The sequence below is a fragment of the Orycteropus afer genome, unplaced genomic scaffold (assembly GCF_000298275.1).
Source record: "Orycteropus afer afer isolate SDZICR_OR568_19922 unplaced genomic scaffold, OryAfe1.0 scaffold00208, whole genome shotgun sequence".
NCBI classification, from domain to species: domain Eukaryota; kingdom Metazoa; phylum Chordata; class Mammalia; order Tubulidentata; family Orycteropodidae; genus Orycteropus; species Orycteropus afer.
Genome location: NW_006921795.1, coordinates 4,629,780 through 4,648,920, shown reverse-complemented (window position 1 = coordinate 4,648,920; position 19,141 = coordinate 4,629,780). Strand labels below are relative to the sequence as shown.

Below are 19,141 nucleotides of genomic sequence, written 5' to 3'. Positions count from 1 at the left end.
TAGAATTATATTACTGTTTCAGTTTAAATATTCTTTCTTTCCTGCCAGTCTATACCAAACACGTGTTCATGTGTCCACAAAAGTATAACTCTGGAAGCAAAAACCCCTAAAGAAATAACAAAAGCCACCCAAATAATATATTTAGACCTGAGATTCTACTGTTAACCCTGACTAATGATTTCTAAGTGCTTTGGGTAACTTTGGATTTGGATATGATTCTGGAGTAAAAGGGAATAGGATAGCACTATTATCTATGGGATTTTGAAACAAGGGTGTATAGCTGAAATTTCAGTAAATATTTAAGTTTTCTGGAAGTGAGAAAGGAGGTCTGGTAGCATAGTGCCTAAGGCATTTGACTGCTAACCAGAAGGCTGGCGGTTCAAACCCACCAGGCCTTCCTGGGAAGGAAGGTTGGTCAATCTACTTTTGCAGTGATACTGCCTCGGAAACCCAAGGAGGGGTCGCTATGAGTTGGATCCGACTTGACGGCACATAACAACACCACAAGCCATTTATAGTCTATTAAAAAAAAACAGCACAAAGGAAAATATTAAAAAAAAATTAAGCATGAAACTAAGAGAAATTAGCCTTACTGATACTTAAGTAAAGGAGCTCTGGTGGCACATGCTAAGGTATTTGACTGCTAAACCAGAAGGTTGGTGGCTCAAACCCATTAGCCGCTCCGGAAGGAAGATGGGGCAGTCTGTTTCTGTAAAGATTCACTGCCTCAGAGAGCCAATGGGAGTCCCTGTGATTTGGAATCAACTTGATGGCAGTGAGTTTGGTTTGGTTTTGGTTTGGATACTTAAGTAATGGATTGATACCTGGGTTCTGAATGTCAGGTGGTCACCTGAAGGAATAGATGAGTTTCCTACTCTTTTCCTTGGCTGCCAGTATATTGTAACATGGTACAGCCTATGTTGCATGGTTAGGTATGTTTATAGTTATTATTATTATCCAGCATAAGTGAACAACCAGGAAATGCAGAACTGACGCTTCTACTTCTGATTGTAACGTAGATCAGCACATGATGAGATAATAAAACAACCATAATGTGATGAGATTTGGTAAAAAGTTGCCTCTCCCCCTAAAAAAAGGAAAGAAAATTAGTAAGACCACCATTTCAAATATGGATTTAGATTCACCATCATAGCAATGCATTTTGGCTCAAATGTACTATTATTAGCGTTTGTCATAGTGTCTAATGGTAGTGGGGCATACATTTAATTATAAATACACAAATGTTAGGGGCATGTGCTCAGATTTTTTTAATGGGTGAATTCTTGATTCAAAAAGTTCAAGAATGTAACTTCAGTACTAAATTGGGAAATAATATTTTGCTGAGTTGAAACTTAATGTAGAATTGTGGTTTCTATATATAGTGTATTCATCTTCTCTGTACTAAATCGGAAAATCACACATATTTGTTTTTATGGCATGAATGTTTTCCATTTGTGCTCTGAACAAAACGTTTTGTATGTACAGATGGGCAGTCAACCATAGGAAGTTGTATGTGTCTTACTCAAGATGACACAGATGAAAATGTAGCATTAAAATCCTGCCTGATGATTGTTCACTTTACAGATCCCATTTATTCCAGATATAAAATCAGAGTGAATGTGAATTATGATTGCCTCACAGCATTTGTGCAACATCTTTCATTTTTGAATGCCTATTAACTTTAGCCAAAGAAATTACAAGTATGTGGGACGTTTAAAACATTTCCTTCAGTTACTTAAAAGTGCGTCATGGTATCTGTTTGATTCTGTGTGTTTTTCCCATTTTGTTTCCTTCTAGTTGGAGGAGAGCAGATCAGTGCCATTGGTCGGGGCCTCTGTGTGTTGCTGGGTATTTCTGTGGAAGATACACAGAAAGAATTGGAGCACATGTAAGATGCAGATTGATTTCTACATTATTACTATTGGAATGGTGTACATGGTGGTTACACTGGGAATTTCCATATGATTTTGTCCCTGTATTTTGTCCTATTTGATGCAGCAAGGTGATCACTATGTTTTAGAGATGGAGGAAGAGGAGTCTGTTGTATTACCCACTAGGTCAGCTGTGGTGCAGGAGCATAATGTCACCACTGCCCTGATTTGCTGATACATTGTGAACTGGGCCTCTTTTCCTCTAAATGCAAACACTGAGCCTCTTTTCATCTTATTTAAAATTTCTGTTTTTTAATTTGGGTAATATAATCTGGGTACTATTTATGCATTTTTAAAATGCCCAGTTGTTCATGTACACATAAGGAGCTGTAACTCAAAGAGGTTAAATGACGTGCCCACAGTCATGCATGCACACTTAGTAAAAAGCCTGAGCCCAAACAGAGTCTGGGTGGTCTGACCCTGCAGCCAGTAAGTTAGGCGAGTTTGTCATTGCTGCTGTCTTACGAGACTCTTTCAGTACAGATGATCCTACCTCCTTTTATATTTTTCCTGTCCCTAGAAATGCTTGGCCCATTTACTTGCAATGCTTAGACTGTTTATTTTGCTCCTTGGTATCCAGAGCCTGGATATAAACTGCCCTGTCTTGCCTTTTCCTATCAGCATTTACTGTTTTGCATGATGATGAAAATCAGATTGAAACCAAATATCTGCTAAGGTTTTGATGACTGGTAATGACAATTCAGTACTACTTCAGATACTGATATTTTAATATCTGCCACCTGGACACTCAAGAAGGAGCTCTGGTGACACAGTGCCTAAAGTATTTGACTGCAAACCAGAAAGTTGGCAGTTTGAACCCACCAGCCACTCCGTGGAAGGAAGATGGGGCAGTGTACTTCCATAAAGATTTATGGCCTTGGAAACCCAATAGGGATCACTATGAGTTGGAATTGACTTGATGGCAGTGAGTTTGGACACTCAAGAGGCAGTAAAGGGGTACAGTGGTTAAAAACTGGGGCTCTGGGTCTGAGTTGTCTTACAGCTCTGTTGTATTAGAGAGCTAACACTTACTGTGATGCTTAAGAGATGTGACTCAGCCTAAGACAAACTCACTACTTAGGGTAACTGTTAGAAGGATTCCATGAATTAGTTTTTGAAGAGCTTTTGGAATTTTGGCCCAGAGGAAACCCACTGGGCGTGTTAACGTCTTTGTCTTCTATACCATCTGAAAACATGGCTCTCAAATGGTGGAATTTCAACTTTCATGTAGGTGGTTCTTTGCTATACTTCTCAAATCTGACTCTCTACACACCTTACATGATCCACTTCCTTGCCCAGGTGGCTATCCTTTGTTATCCACAAGTACAGGGCAAACCCCTCTGAGGCTTAAGGAACATGTGACATACTTGTCAAGATATCTTTTCCTAGATCTCTTTGCATATTTGCAACAACAGTGGATTTTCTCCCAAGGTACTTGCTGAATTATTCATTTTGAGTAACTCCGAGAAGGTATGTAAAAATGGGGTATCCTTTATTCCAGTGTCAAGATTGAATTATTCTATAAAAAATTAGAATTTGATTCATGTTTTGAAATATCTCCCAACTTGAAGGAGCAGATAATGTGTGGTTGTCATTTTCTCCCTAGTTCCCACCAGTAGCTCCAGTGAATTGGAGGGACTGACAAACAGGCAGCAAATCCCCAAACAACTCTCTGGTATAGGACTATTATTACCCCCATATTACAAATGAAAAAATTTAGTCATGGAGTAGTTAAATGATAGAGTCACCATTCTGTCCTTATTTGGCAGGATGCTGGTCCTGCTTTGGGAGTGTAGGGCTGGTGGGGGCTCATGATTCTTCAGGTGGTTCTCACTTTCTGCTTTTCATGGCAGGGTCCGAAAGATTTTAAACCTGCGTGTGTTTGAGGATGACAGCGGGAAGCACTGGTCGAAGAGTGTGATGGACAAACAGTATGAGGTGCTGTGTGTCAGCCAGTTCACTCTCCAGTGTATCCTCAAGGGTAACAAGCCTGACTACCACCTGGCCATGCCCACAGAACAGGCTGAGGGCTTCTACAACAGCTTCCTGGAGCAACTGCGAAAGGCGTACAGGCCGGAGCTCATCAAAGGTAGGCAAGAGAGTGAGCTCATGCCCAGGAAGGGGTCTTTCAGGGCAGGAGGAAATAGAATCTGCAAATGCAACATCTCCGTTTCTAGAATGTTTGTTGTTTAGGCTCATGAATTGCTTAAAATAATATAATCACTGCTATTGCTTCTGTTGTTGCACTTAACACAAATCGTCTGAATGCTCCTGATACTATTTACTCTTCTTTATTCTTCTGATTGTATTTTGAAAATATTTAGGAACCTAGAAGTATGTTGGACAACAGTGTTTCTTTGGTTGCTTCAGTCAGTTCTATCCACTAGGAATACAGTGTGAGCCACAAATGCAAGCTGCATAGGTTATTTAAAATTTTCTAGTAACTACATTAAAAAGAATCAGATTAAATTAATTTAAATAATATATTTTATTTAAGTCATTATATCTAAAATATTATAAATGTACCATGTAGTCAATGCAAAAAAATTATTAATGAGATATTTTTCATTCTTTTTTTTAACTTTCAAAATGTGGTATGTAATTTATATTTACAGCACATCACAATTTAGAGCAGCCACATTTCTTTCTTTTATTTTAAGAGCTTGTTTTACATTCAATGTTACGTGTACATTTAGTTTCATTCCCCATTTACCATGTCCAACCCTAACCCAGTCTCCTCACCTCCCTACCTTGTAATTCTTCCTCTGTCCCCTCATATTTATATACTCCTGTTTGTCCTGCATTTCCTCAATTTGAATATTGGACCTCTGATGTCTTGTGGTCTATTGCTTTAAGGGATGTATTACCATAGAGTATGTGGGTGCGTTATCCTGGGTTGAGTGGTCTGCATGTACATCTTGTTAACTGTTGGGCTGAGAGCCAGCCCCTGGAGGTGTGTTTTATTCCAGGCACAGAATGTATTCCAGGGCCATAGTATTGGGAGTCTCACCAGATTTCATCTGACCAGTAATTCTGGTCATTATTGAGTTTTTGGATTTTGTTCCACGTTTTCCCTCTCACTGTATCCAGGATCTCCAGATTTGATCCTTTCCTGAGTGGTTGGCATTGGTGGCCGGGCACCATCTAGTTCTTCTGGTCTCAAGGGCCATCGTGTCCTATGGCTGATTGCTTCCAAATGCCCTTTTTTTTTTTTTTTTTTTTGCATTCTTATTCACTTCTGATGCTAGGAGACCATTAGCTGCATCTTAAATGGCCGCTTGAAAGCTTTTAAGACCCCAGTTGCTACTCACCAATGCAGGATGTGGAGCAAGGCTTTTATGTATTTTGTTGCAGAGCGGCCACATTTCAAGTGCTCAGTAGTCATATGTGGCTACTGGCAACCATATTGGACACTGCAGGTTTGGGCCTTTGCTTACCTGCATGTCATAGTTATTTAATGCTGCTGTAATAGAATTACCCCAACTGGGGGCTTAGAGGAGCAGCAATTTATTTTCTTATGCTTCAGGAGGCTAGAAGTTCCAATTTAGGGTGGTGGCTATAGGGAAAAGTCCTTGTCTATTTCAGCTTCTAGTAGCCAGTAATCCTTGGAGTTCCTGGTATAGTACTCCTGGTACCTGCCTCTGTCTGTCATCATCACATAGTATCTGTCTTTTTCTGTTTGTGTTGCCTTATCTTTGTGTCTATGCTGCTCTTTTCACTCAGATCATCCTACGCTGATACAGTCTCTTCAACATGGCAGAACCCTATTTCCAAATAGGATTATGTTCACAGGTATCAGGGTTAGGACTCCAACACATATTTTTAGGGACAATTCAATCCATAACACTGCATATCATCAGGAATGGCAATCTAGTTTTAATAGTTAAGATTGAGTCTAGAAAATGTCTTGGAATAGTGGTCCTAGTTCATAGGAGAATTATGAATCTGAAAGACTTTTTTTTTTTTTCCACTTTCCTACATTGGAGCATGTCCCTGCCCTTTGAGTCCCATTTCCTCATGGAGAAGGAGATAAGGATTTTCCCAGACTCCCTTGCAGCTGGGAGGCCCAGGTGGGACCCTGACTCTGCTCTGCCCATCAGACATGTCTGTACTCGTTTCAGTTTGTAAGCTAGTAATGGAGAGAGTAGAGTCTCTGCATGCTGCAAGTGGTTAAAGCTCTCAGCTGCAAACCTAAAGATTGGACATTTGAGTCCACCAAGAGGCACTTTAGAAGAAAAGCCTGGTTATCTGTTTTCAAAAATCAGCCACTGAAAACCATATGGACACAGATCTACTCTGACACACGTGGGGTCACCATGAGTTGGTGCTGACTCCATGGAAACTGTTTTTTGCTTACTGGGATGGAATATATGGAATGTATGGAATATATATAAAGTGCCCTGGTGGTGCAATGGTTAAATGCCTGACTGCTAACTGAAAAGAAGGCAGTTCAAACCCACCCAGAGGTTCCGTAGCACAAAAGACCTGGTGATCTGCTCCAGTAAAGATTACAGCCTAGGAAACCCTATCGAGCAGTTCTACTCTGTCCAACTATGAGTTTGAATCAAATTGACAGCACCCAACAACAACATGGAATATATGGAATGAATATATATACACCCTCTCTTCATTTATCAATGTGGTTAGATTCCAAAGACCAAGTTGTTACGTGAAAATGGACATTATGCAAAAATGGAGGATTACCACATCAGATCACAAAATGGAAGATGACGACATCATTAGATAACTGCCAAATTATATAATTACATAACTGCCAAACCACCAAGAATCATGGCCCAGCCAAGCTGACACATAACCTTAAGCATCACAGCCAGTGTTTGTTACTGCCAGATGTATTTGTTAATGCCTTGTTCTGGTTACCTACTGCTGCTCTGACAAAAATATACCACAAATAGGATGGCTTTAATAAACAGAAGTTTATTCTCTTACAATTTGGAGACTTTGAGTCCAGGTTCAAAGTGCCAGGCTCTAGGGGCTGGGTGAAAGCCCCTCAACCTTGGGCTTCAGCTCTGCCTCCAGCTCCTGGCCCACTGAAGCTAGAGCCTTTTTTCACTCAGACAGCTAGGCTGCTGAGGCTAACAAGCCCAAGGTTGACAAGTAAAAAGGCCCAGTCCTGATGTTACCAAACCACATGGTAGGCCATTAATTCAAGTCCATTGTAAGTCCCAGGGTCGGCAGAGCATGGCAGGCTGCTGAACAGTGACATGGCTGCATGGAGGTTTCAAGGTGCCATGAGCTAGAGACCATTCCCAAAGCTGCTTCTTGTATATGGGAAGCAGACCACATACCCAAAGCAGCTACTCAGCTGCTTGTGTTAGATCCCACCATAGAGTTGATTGCCAGTCTCATCATGGGGAATAACTACCACCAGCTGCCCAACCACTCAACCAGGCCCAGTCAACTTGACACATAAACTGAACTACCACATGCCCCAACTAGTAGGATAGTGAATATTTTACTATTTTTACAAATGCCAAATGTCTGATAATGAGATGTCGGTAAGTGAGGAGAGGGTGTAGTCCTGAGGAAATCCTATAATGCCTTTGTCCCCTGATTTCTCCAGGATAACTATGGTTCCAACTGTTTTCTGAAAGTGACTTTATTTCCTGCTTTGGCATGTCCCTTGACTTTGCCAACTTACATTTGCATTATACATCCATGGAGTAGAGACACCAGGGAACTCAGAGGTCATTGACTGCTACCAACTCAGAATCTGAACAGAAGCTGGAACATTAATCAAAGATGCTCTTGCTCAGTTGACTACCTCAGCACCCTACCTGCCAGTGCCTGCACTCTGGGTTTATTTGTATCTTAGCCAAATTTGCACAAATAAGCATGCATATATGGAACTGGCTCTCTGAATTAAGCCTTTAAGCAAATCACATTTGTATTGAAAAATAGATGTGGGTTTCATAGCTCTTTTAGGAACATCCACAAGGGCTGAATAGTAAAAAGACATTCTTCATTTTTGTACTCTCAATGTTTCTGAAAGACTTTTTAAGAAGGCTGTTCATTTCTAGTCTGTTTTCATATTTCTGGGGTAAATTGCATTCACTACCATCTCATAAAGAGAGTATCCTACCTTTTTCTTCGAAAACAGTGGAAAAAATATTCAGCATCTTTTAGTAAGCAGTTCAATATGAGACCTTTCTCAGTAGAATGCTGCCTTCATGTTCTTTTGTAGTGGAAACATCAGGTAGTTCTTACCATTAACCCTATAATATTTCCTATATTTTAGCTTTCTTTCTCTACGTAAAAAAAAAAAAAAAAAAAAAACCAAAGTCACTTTTTAATTGGATCTGTTTTTAATCTTAATTAATAAAGTTTACTAAATGTGTGTGAAACAGTGTAGCAGAGCCCCATACTGTGCTATGGGTATTACCAATATGTGTTGGAGTCCTGACCCTGACACCTGTGAATATAATTCTATTTGGAAATAGGGTTTTACTCTGTTGAAGAGACTGTATCAGTGTAGGATGATCTGAGTGACATAAAGAGCAGCATAGACACAGGGACAAGGCAGCACAAACAGGAAAATGTAGACACTATGAGATGATGACAGAAGCAGGTACTGGGAGTACTGTACCAGGAACTCCAAGGATTACTGCAGTGAGTGATGTGATATTACTATCCCTTGGAAAAGAGCTCTGGTAGCATAGTGCCTAAGGCACTTGACTGCTAACCAGAAGGCTGGCGGTTCAAACCCACCAGCCACTCCTCGGAAGGAAGGTTGGGCAATCCTACTTCCGTAGTGATACTGCCTTGGAAACCCAAGGAGGGGTCGCTATGAGTCGGGGCCGACTCGACGGCAAATAACAACAACAACAACATCCCTTGGAAGCATTTCTTTTTAATTTTCCTCCCAGTAGTATCCTTGGATTTTACAAAAGGTTAAGTGTTCAACTAGTAGCCAAAGAGTTAGTGGCTCAGACAAACCCACAGGTGCCTTGGAAGACAGACAGATCTGCTTCTGAAAGATCACAGCTTTAAAAACTGTACACACTGGGTTGCCATTGAGTCGTAATAGACTCACTAGCAACCAGTAACAAAACAATGTATAGAGTCCATTTGCCATACACATGGGCATTGCTGCCTTCCATATAAGTAGGATACTTCTGCCTTATATCAGATCACACTTTACTTGCGTTCTGGTAGAGCACAGTTTGTTTTTTCTGGAAGTATCCAGTTAGAGCTCCATTCAGGAGTTCCCTTCACGTCAGGTCGTGGATGTCTCCAGTGTTTTCCCCACTCCATGTACACTGGGATTATCTGACGTGGTTTTGCTGCAGAAGTGTTTCATCACAGAATTAGTAATACAAGTCAGTTCTTCTGAATGGTTATTTTTCTTTGCTGAGCCAAGGATTACCTGCTGCCAGCAATGTTTTTTCTGCTTAGTGTTTGTAGAAGTATCCCACTTCTGAGAAATCTCCCTTGGAAGGATGAACACAAGGAATATATTAGAAACACAAAGGAGGATATTTATAGGGGAGAACATTAATGGTTAAGGAATAGTGGGATGAAAACAAAACAGTTTTCATCTAAGTCCTTAAAGAAGAGTGTTTTATGTATTACTAGGTGCTCTGTGTTCCGAAAAATGCTTTTGCTTTTTGAAATCATGTGTATTTTATCTAGGTAATTTATCAAATGTCTGAGGCAATGTACTGGAAGCAACAATATAATTGTACAATGGATTGGAACCTCTAAGTGCATAGGATATGCTACATCTGATCATTGTATGAAAAATGGATGTGAATTTTGCAAAGAGTTTTAATAATACTTTATTTCCAAATCCTTTGGAATTTTGAAGCACTACAATGATATCAGCAGTGTGTCAGTCACTCTTTACTGTTTGGGAACAGTATGTTAGTCACTCTTTACTGTCTGTAAAATGGTAAGAATTGTAGTAACAATAGTGTATCACCTCCACCCTCCAACCTTTTTTTTTTTTTTTTTAAACCAGTTCTCACACCAGCTAACCTTCCCGTGGCATTCTCTACTTCTCTTCTGGATTTGATAATTTGTTGCAGTGGCCACACACAACTCACAGATCATACTTACAGTTATTAAGGAAACAGCAGGGTACAAGTCAGGATCAGGATAAATGGGCCACAACTTGGGATCAGGATCAAGAAGTACATAGGCAAAGTCTCCCTTCTTCAGTGTAGAATAGTTCTCTCAGCTCCTCTGAACCATGCAAGCAAGCCTGTTACATAGGCCTCCCCACAGCCCCCTGTGGCAGGCTCCTTTGGCATCCCCAGGACAGGATCCTTTTGGCCCCTTCAAGATAAGCCCCTCTTGGTCTTGCTGCCTGTCATCACTTGGTCTGACACTGGGCCCCTGCTGGGCCTTCAGCTGTCTTCATTGTTATAGCTCTTGACTCATTTTACATCTCTTTTAGGAGGTTCTTTAGCTCCTCTCTCTCTGCTGCTGCTTCTCATCCTGCTTCTTTCTGTCTCAAAAATCTCTGCGGGATTGGCTGTTTATATACCTAATTCCTTGTCAGTTTCAAAGCATGGTCTCTCCCAATGGGGATGGGAATCCCACAAACTGACCAATCCCCTCTTGGTAGCCGACAGACACTTCATTTGCCTGGAATGCTACAGATTTACACAGTCTGTTGACCAATAGCTGCAAGGTGCATACCTATCACAGAGCAAGGTGCAGACCACCTGATCAGACAAAAGGTATCAAACAAGAAGTTGTTTACAACTTACCCAGGAAATGTCAATCAATCTAGGCAAAAGAAATAAACCTTCTGGTACAGAAAACTAGGGCAAAGGTAACTCCTCAGGGCTTCTCAAGTTGTTTTTCCAAAGAACCAAGGCAAAAACCACATAAAGGAACTCATTTCATCACAATACTATCTTTAGTAGAATAGAGTTCATAGAGAATGTTTAATGCATATGCTATCTTTTGGTTAATTTTGAGAATTTAGGTTTTAGTTCTAATATGTAAAGGGCTCTGTGAGCTGAAATGTGTTGGAATGCAGATGAACTGCTAAATACATTTTCTTTATTTTAGGGTTTTCAGGGCCACTCTCGCAGCTGTTATTTCTTCTCTGTCTCCTTTTACGGCCAGAAGCAGTGCCCATGTTGCAGTTACTTCCATGACCAGTCATCTCTCTTCCCTACTCGGACCCAGCAGTGGTTCCTGAGTTGGACATCAAAGTTGACTTATAATGTTCTCCATTCTTTTATGGCCTGCTTGGTGATATAGCCCAAGCTGTTTCCAAGGGTTCCATGTGGAATGGGAACCCTGGAAGGCAAGTCAGTTTCTGTTTGTCCTAATAGACTTTTTTGTTACTATTATTAATGGATGGTATAACAAAGTAATCTGTCAAGGGCTTATTACATGCCAGTCTCTGCAAAGTAAACTCTCCATTCTTTATTTTATGGAATCCTCACAGGTAGACATTGGGATTACCCCCTATTCTGCAGATGGGAAAACTGAGGTATAGCAAGGTAACATGTGGAGGTCAGTTAGCACATAGATGGCAGGAATAACCTGGAATAGAACTAGCAGCCACGTCCACAACCTGAGTTCCTAACCACTGAGCTTCACTGACAACTTTGCTTTACTACAAAATCCATCTACTCTTTATCTGTGCCCCTTTCCTGTTATCATTTGGGGTTCATTAAGTCTATTGGGCTGTTTCTGCTTCTCTGCTGTATTCAAGGAAGTCATAGAGAAGGTTTTAGACCTCAGGTGGGCTTAGTAAGAGGGGAGAAGTATGCCCTGAGGTCAAATTGTTCTTTATTGTTGTTAATTGAGAACTTTAGATCCTGTTTTTGTTGGGAGAGATTTGATTGGTTCTCCTTAAGTCGTATTTTTGTGCCTTCTCTATCAGTCACCAAAAACTCACTGCCGTTGAGTCGGATCCGACTCATAGCAACCCCTCCTTGGGTTTCGGAGGTGGTATCACTATGGAAGTAGATTGCCCAACCTTCCAAGGAGTGGCTGGTGGGTTTGAAGCACCAGCCTTCTGGTTAGCAGTCAGATGCCTTAGGCACTATGCCACCAATGCTCCCTCTCTGCCAGCCTTGGTGCTGTTGTTGTTAGTTGCTATCCAGTCAACTCCCCCATGTGTACTGAGTAGATATACTCCATATGGTTTTCAAGGCTGTGACCTTTTGGAAGCATATCACCAAGTGTTTTCTGAGGTACGTCTGGGTAAGTTCCAGCCACCAGCCTTTCAGCTAGTAGTCATGTGCTTAACTGTTTGCAGCACCCAGGTATCCAATTCTGGTCATGTTGTTGTTGTTATGTGCCTTCAAGTCAGACCTGACTCATAGCGAGTCAAACCCAAACCTTGGGTTTTCGAGGCGGTATCACTACGGCTATAGATTGCCCAACCTTCCTTCTGAGGAGTGGCTGGTAGGTTTGAACTGCCAGCCTTCTGGTTAGCAGTCAAGTGCCTTAGGCACTATGCTACCAGAGCTCCCAATTCTGGTTCTAGGCTCTGGTATACAGTGTTGAGCAAGGAGACATGTGTCCTTGCCCTAAAGGTGCTTAAGAATTTGAATTGTTTCAAATATCTAAGGAAGAAATAAAACTAGTCTCACATAAACTCTTCTAGAGAATAAACACAGAGATAATACTTCCAAACTTATTCTATGAGGTTACCCCTGATACCTATGAGGGTATACCCCGATGCCCAAAACCTACAAGAACGTTATGAGAAAGGAAACTGATAAGCAAATCTTTCTCATGAATTTATATGCAAATATCTGGGGCAGAGGAGCAAACTGAATCAATTGATTTATGGAAAGACTAATATGTCAAGACCAAGTTAGATTTATTCCAGGAATGCAAGATTGGCTTAACATTTAAAAGTTAATCAGCATAATTTACTACAGTAACAGAATAAAGCAGGAAGATTATGATTATCATTAAAAAGCAACTAATAAGATTCAACACCCATTCATGACACAAAACCTCATCAAAATAGGCATAGAGGAGAATTTCTTAAATTGATAAAGCATGTAATTGTTGTTATTTCTACTCACAGTGACCCCTGTGTTTCAGAATAGAATTACACTGCACAGAGTTTTCATGGCTGTGACCCTTCAGAAGCAGATCACCAGGCTTTTCTTCTGGAGTATCTTCTGACACTTCTGAAATCCATGATGGATTTCCCAGTACTTGCTTTTGGCGTAAGAAATGAACTAGTCACGATTTCCCAACATCTGAGTTCCCCAACACCAGCATCTTCAATAGGCCCCCACACTTATTTAGTGCTCTGCTGTTGCCGGTGGTAATCTTGAAATTATCAGTTTTTCAAACAAGCTAAACCCACTGCTGCTGAGTAAATTCTGACTCATAGTGACCTTATAGGACAGAGTAGAACTGTCCCATAGGGTTTGTACGGAAGCAGACTGCCTCATCTTTCTTCTGCAGAGTGGCTGGTGGGTTTGAACTACTGACCTTTTGGTTAGTAGTCAAGAGGTTTAACCACTGTACCACCAGGGCTCCTTACTTGTTTAACAAGCGGTCTCTAGTTTTCATTTTGCATTGGATCTTATGAATTATGTAGCCAGTCCTGGCTTAGGACCAGGGAAGGGGAGCTCTGCTTTTGAAGGGGAGGGAGCAGAGGGATGGCAGCTTACAGGAGCTTATCTGGTAGTGGGAAACAGGGTCAATGTCATTTCTCTGCAAAGCAGAAAAGTCATCTTCTAAGAGTGAGCAAGAGAGCAGACAAGAAGATAGAGATTAATATTTCATGTAGGGTGGAGAAATCTGGTAGATTCCATTTTAACCAAGTAATCAAGGTTTACATTACCTGGAATAGGACAAATCACTATCAAGTGCCTCTTGATATGATGCACTAAGAAAGGCACATCACTTTTTTGTTATTCTTGTGAAGTTGTAAAATCTCAACGTGGTCATAGAAAACCCAAATAAAGGAGCAAGTGGCATAATTGCCCTGAATAGCATACTAGGCCTCATTCTGTCCCACTTTGTCTTGGCTGGCCCTACCACACCCCTAGTGGCCAGAAACCTCAGCACCCTTGCCTTATTTGGAGGTGGTCTGTTGGAACTCCTTTCCTTTGCTTTTACCCTAGCACCCCTTACTACTCTAATTTGGTCTTGCCAGCCTCCTGACCTATGGTTTTATTCAGGCATCTCCTTTTTGCAAGATTATATCTATCTTGGCTTCTGTTTAGGTTATCTATCTTTACATAATGTACTACTCCAAACTAAAAAAAAAAAAAAAAAAAAGTCGTCATTGAGTTGACTCTGACTTATGAAAACCACATGTGTCAGAGTACGACTGTGGTCTATAGGTTTTTCAATGGCTGTGGTCTTAGGGAAGTAGATCCTCAGGCCTTTCTTTTGCAGTGCACTGCATGGATTCAAATGGCCAGGTTTTCATTTACAGCCAAGTGCTTAACTGTTTGACTAACCAGGGAGTCCTACTCTAAAACTTAGTGGCTTAAAAGTAACCATTTTATCTTGTTCACAATTTTGAGGGTTAGAAATCTGAGAAGGGCTTGGCTGGGTGCTTCATTTCTCATCCATGTGTGTTAGCTGGGGCTGGAGGATCTGCTTCCAAGACGGCCTTGATGCTTCTTGCTCTTTCCCCTTTTCTTCTTCCGCCTTCACATGGGATCTCATCCTCTAGGACCTTCCTGTGTGGTTTGGGTCTCTCACAGCATGATGGTCTCAAGGTAGCTGTACTTATAACATGGAGGCTGGCTTTTTCCACAGTGAGTGTTCTAAGAGTGGGTGTTTTAAGAGCTGGCAATCTCTTAAAGATTGGACTGGAATATGAGGTTAACCTTTACACTAGGTAGACAGACTCCTTGGAGAGAACAATGATGGGAGAATAGAAGGACTGTGCATGCACAGGGAGACAGCTCAGGTGTAGGAATCCATGGAGGGAAGGACACAGGGAAGAGGTAACTATGGGGAGGAAGTGGGAGGGGAACTGTTGCATTGTTTTAAATTGTAGTCAGTCATGAGACAAAGTGTATGTGAATTGCTGTATGGGAAATGAATTTGCTCTGTAATTTTCACCCAAATCACAATTAAAAAAAAAAAATTGGCCTGGAAACTGGCAAAGCGTCACTTCTGCCATTTACCATTGGTCAGCGCGATCTCAGAGCCTGTCGAGATCAAAGGGAGAGGATATAGACCCACCTTGCAGTGGAAATCAAAGACTTGTGGCAGTTTACAGTCCTCCACAGTTTATAACACTGGTGCTCTCAGAGGTTAGAACTTTTCTCAGTCTCTGACTCTTCTTGAAACAATCACTTTAGTGATAAAACCTAGTATACAAAATTGTCATTTTTTTCCCCCTCTACTGCCTAATGAGCCAGAGGTGAAGTGGATTCCCAGACTGACCGAATTGGCTCAGGAAACCAGGTTCAAATGTGGCCTCTGCAGCCCCTCAGGGATCTCCATCCTTCAGATGAATGTTGAAAGCTCTGTTTGGCAGGAGACATTAAACATCCTGAGAGCTGAGTGTTGAGCATGCACTGCTTTTATAGTTAAGAAAAAAATAAACTTTATAACAAAATGGAATAGTTGGAAAGAAGGGCCTCCACTCTCAATTTTCTTGTTCTAACTCTGAGCCATTTTTAATGGGTCCAAGAAAGCATTCACCTGTCATCTTTGCTCAGCAAATCAGAAGCTGCAATGATATTAAAAGGAACTTCCTATGTATTCTCTGCAGGTCTGGTCTAAAAGAGCCAGAGCAATGTAGAAAGGTGTTTAAAGAGTGCAGCAGCTTTCTGATTGCCTGGATGCTGTTCACTCCATGAGATATGCATTATGTCCAGGTCTCTTACAAGTTCATAATGCAGAGAGGAGGTCAGGAGAAGAAGCCCACAGCTATTTTTAGCTTAGCAGTTAGTACTTAATTTTTATGGGTTTGTTTAATTTTCCACTCTCAAATTTTCCACTTGAATCATTTTAGCAGCATGGGTGAGCTTTCAGTGGAGGCCTGTTTTATATACTTGGCAGGGACTGTAATGCCAAAGGCTTAACTTTAAAAATTATTCTATTATGTTTTTGTTGAAAGTTTACACAGCAAATTAGGTTCCCATTTGACAGTTTCCACATAAATTCTTCAGTGACATTAGTCACATTTTTCATAGTATGTCAGCATTCTCTTTGTGTTCTGGTTGTTTCATTTCCAGTACTCTGTTTTCCTTGCCCTCTTAGCTTCTTATCATTGCTGTAAAGATAATGTTGACCTTTCAATCTTTGTATACAAATGGTTTTTTAATAGAGCACTGTTCTTATGGATAACATCCTTAATTTTGTGTGCCACTCTGCTGTTTCATTAAAACGTGATCGCAGGATAGTTTGGGTTCAAGGGTTGAAGACTCTCTAAAGGCAATAGTCTCAGGGAGTCCTCTAGTGTCAAGGAGTCCAGTTAGTCTGGATGCTTTTAAGAATTTGAATTTTGTTCTACATTTCCCCCATTCTATCCAGGACTGCCTATTGTGACCTCAGTAGAAAGGTTAGTGGCGGTAGTCAGGTACCATCTAGTTCTTCTGGTCTCATGGTAGATGAGGTCATGGCTCATGTAGACTATTAGCCTTATTGCCTTGTTTCTTCTCTGAGATTTTGGTTACCTTCTTACTCTTTTGCACCTGATGAGTAGAGACCAGCAGTTGTACCTTAGATTGGCACTCACAAGCTTTTAAAACTCCAGATGCTACTCACTTTGCTAAGATGCTCAATATGAATTTTGTGAACTATAATATTCCACTTGACTGAGATGTCCCATAAGACCCTGGTTCTAAGCTTTCAAATCTAGAAATCCAGTCTTGGAGGGTGTTTGGTTATGTCTGAGGAATATCTGTTGTGTCTTCAATGAGTATATATGCGGGGACACATATCTGTATTTACATATACATATGGATACTTCTATCTATTCCCACATACGTATACACCAGTACTTACCTGAATATCTATATGCCTGTACCCACCTATATATGATCATTTTGGTTTTTGTTATTGTCATCTTATACAAATCAAATTCTTTAGTATAGGCATCTTTTTCTCAGGAGTGCTTCTCAGAGATATCATTTACTTTGGTCATAGTGTGCTCACTACACCTACATTTGGTGCCATTCTTTGCCGCCATCAAAAATCACAAGTATTTATGGTCTAATACACACCTCCTCCTAACCCACCCTCATAACCACCCATGTACATTGCTCTCTTTATATATATTTATGCTTATCTTCCTACAAAAGAAGGATCATAAAATATTTGTCCTTATGTCCTTGACTTATTTCACTTAGGGTTATGCCCTCTGGGTCTATCCATTTTATGCTTCCTAGACTCATCATTGTTCTTTATAGTTGCATAGTATTTCATTGTATGTATGTACCACATTCTGATTATCTAGTCATTTGTTCAAGGAGCTCTGGTGGTGTAGTGGTTAAGCCATTTGGTTGCTAACCACAAGGTTGGTGGTTCGAACCCATCAGCTACTCCATAGAGGAAAGGTGAGGTGGTCTGCTTCCGTAAAGATTCACAGCCTTGGAAATTCAGTGGGGGTCACTATTAGTTGGAATCAACTCAATGGCAGTGAGTTTGACTTTTTGGTTTTAGATTCATCTGTTCATGAGCACCCCTTTGTTTCAATTTTTTTTTTTTTTTTTTTTGCTATTGTGAATATTTAATATTTAATTTAAAATATTGTGAATTTTAAGCTGCAAGGAACATATGTGTGCATATGTCTGTGTCACTACTTTTAGATCTCTAGGGTGTATACGAGGAGCCCTGATGGTGTAGTGATTAAGTGCTCAGTTGCTAACCGAAAGGTTGGTGATTTGAATCCACCAGTGGCTTAGTGGGAGAAAGATATGACAGTCTGCTTCTGTAAAGATTACAATGTTGGAAACCCAATGAGGTTTGTCCTATAGGGTTACTATGAGTTGGAATCAACTTGATGACAATCGGTTTGTTTTTTGGTTTAGTGTATATATCTAGGAATGGATTACTGGATCATAGTGTTATTCTATTTCTAGTTATTTGAGGCTATACAGTTTTCCATAGTGGTGTATCATTTTCAGTCCCACCAGTCTCCCCACATTTTTGCCTACATTTGTTGTTACCTATTTATTTTTTTCAAATCAGTGCCATTTTAACCAACATGAGTTAGTATCTCATTGGAATTTTTATTTGCATCTCTTTAATGGCTAATGAAGGAGCCCTGATGGCACAATGGTTAGGCATTTGGCTGCTAACTAAAAGGTTGTTGGTTTGAACCCACCTCTTGCCCTGTGAGAGAAAGATGTGGCAGTCTGCTTCTGTAAAGATTACAATCTTGGAAACCTTACGGGGCAGTTCTACTCTGTCCTGTAGGGTTGCTGTGAGTTGGAACTGACTTGACAGCAACAAATAATGGCTAATGATTGTGAGCATCTTTTCATGCATTTGTTGGCTGCTTGGATGTCCTCTTGCATGAGGGTTCCATTCAGGTCCTTTGCCTATTCTATAAGTGGATTTTTTTTGTTGTTGTTGAGTTGTTGAAGTTTTTAATAAACTTTAGAGATTAGATCCTTATTGGAGATGTCAATTCTAAAGATCCATTCCAGTCTGTAGGTTGCCTTTTTACTCTTTTGGTGAAATATTTTGATGAGTGTTAAGTTTTTAATTTTTATGAGGTCCCATTTATGTATTTTGTCTCGCTATCTGTGTATTTGTTGTTATGTTTGTTATCTTATTTTTACAAAAGATTAGGTCCCATAGATTTATCCCTGTGTTTCCTCCAGGTATTTTATAGGTTTATGTTTAATATTTAATTCTTCGATCCATTTTTTTTTAAATTGTGATTTGGGTGAAAGTTTACAGAGCAAATTCACTTTCCAAAAAGCAGCTCATATATACTTTGTCTCATGACATTGACTACAATTTATCACAGGGCAACAGCTCCCCTCCTACTTCCCATAGTTACCTTTTCTCTGTGTCCTTCTCTCCATGCCCTCTTGCCCCCTGAGCTATTTCCCTGTGTATACACAGTCCTTCTATTCTCCCATGATTGTTCTCTCCAAGGAGTGTTTCTACCTAATGTAAATGTTCAGCTCATATGCCTGTCTTTTGTTTGGCTGGAAATCACAGGAGTGGGTTCAATTCTGGACCTGAAGGGCAGCTAGGGGCCAGAGTCTCAGTGGTTCCATCAGGCTTTGTCAGACCAGCAAACCTGGTCCTTTTTTTTTTTTTTTTTC

General features: G+C 40.5%; 1 protein-coding gene across 1 annotated transcript in view; it reads left to right on the top strand.

The window, feature by feature from the left end:
- DTD1 (D-aminoacyl-tRNA deacylase 1) overlaps positions 1-19,141 on the top strand; it is a 362,106-nt gene that overhangs the window by 882 nt on the left and 342,083 nt on the right. Inside the window, exons 2-3 of the mRNA XM_007948202.2 lie at positions 1,798-1,888; positions 3,785-4,020. Of these exons, the coding sequence (XP_007946393.1) occupies positions 1,798-1,888; positions 3,785-4,020 (327 nt within the window). The remainder of the gene's footprint in view (positions 1-1,797; positions 1,889-3,784; positions 4,021-19,141) is intronic.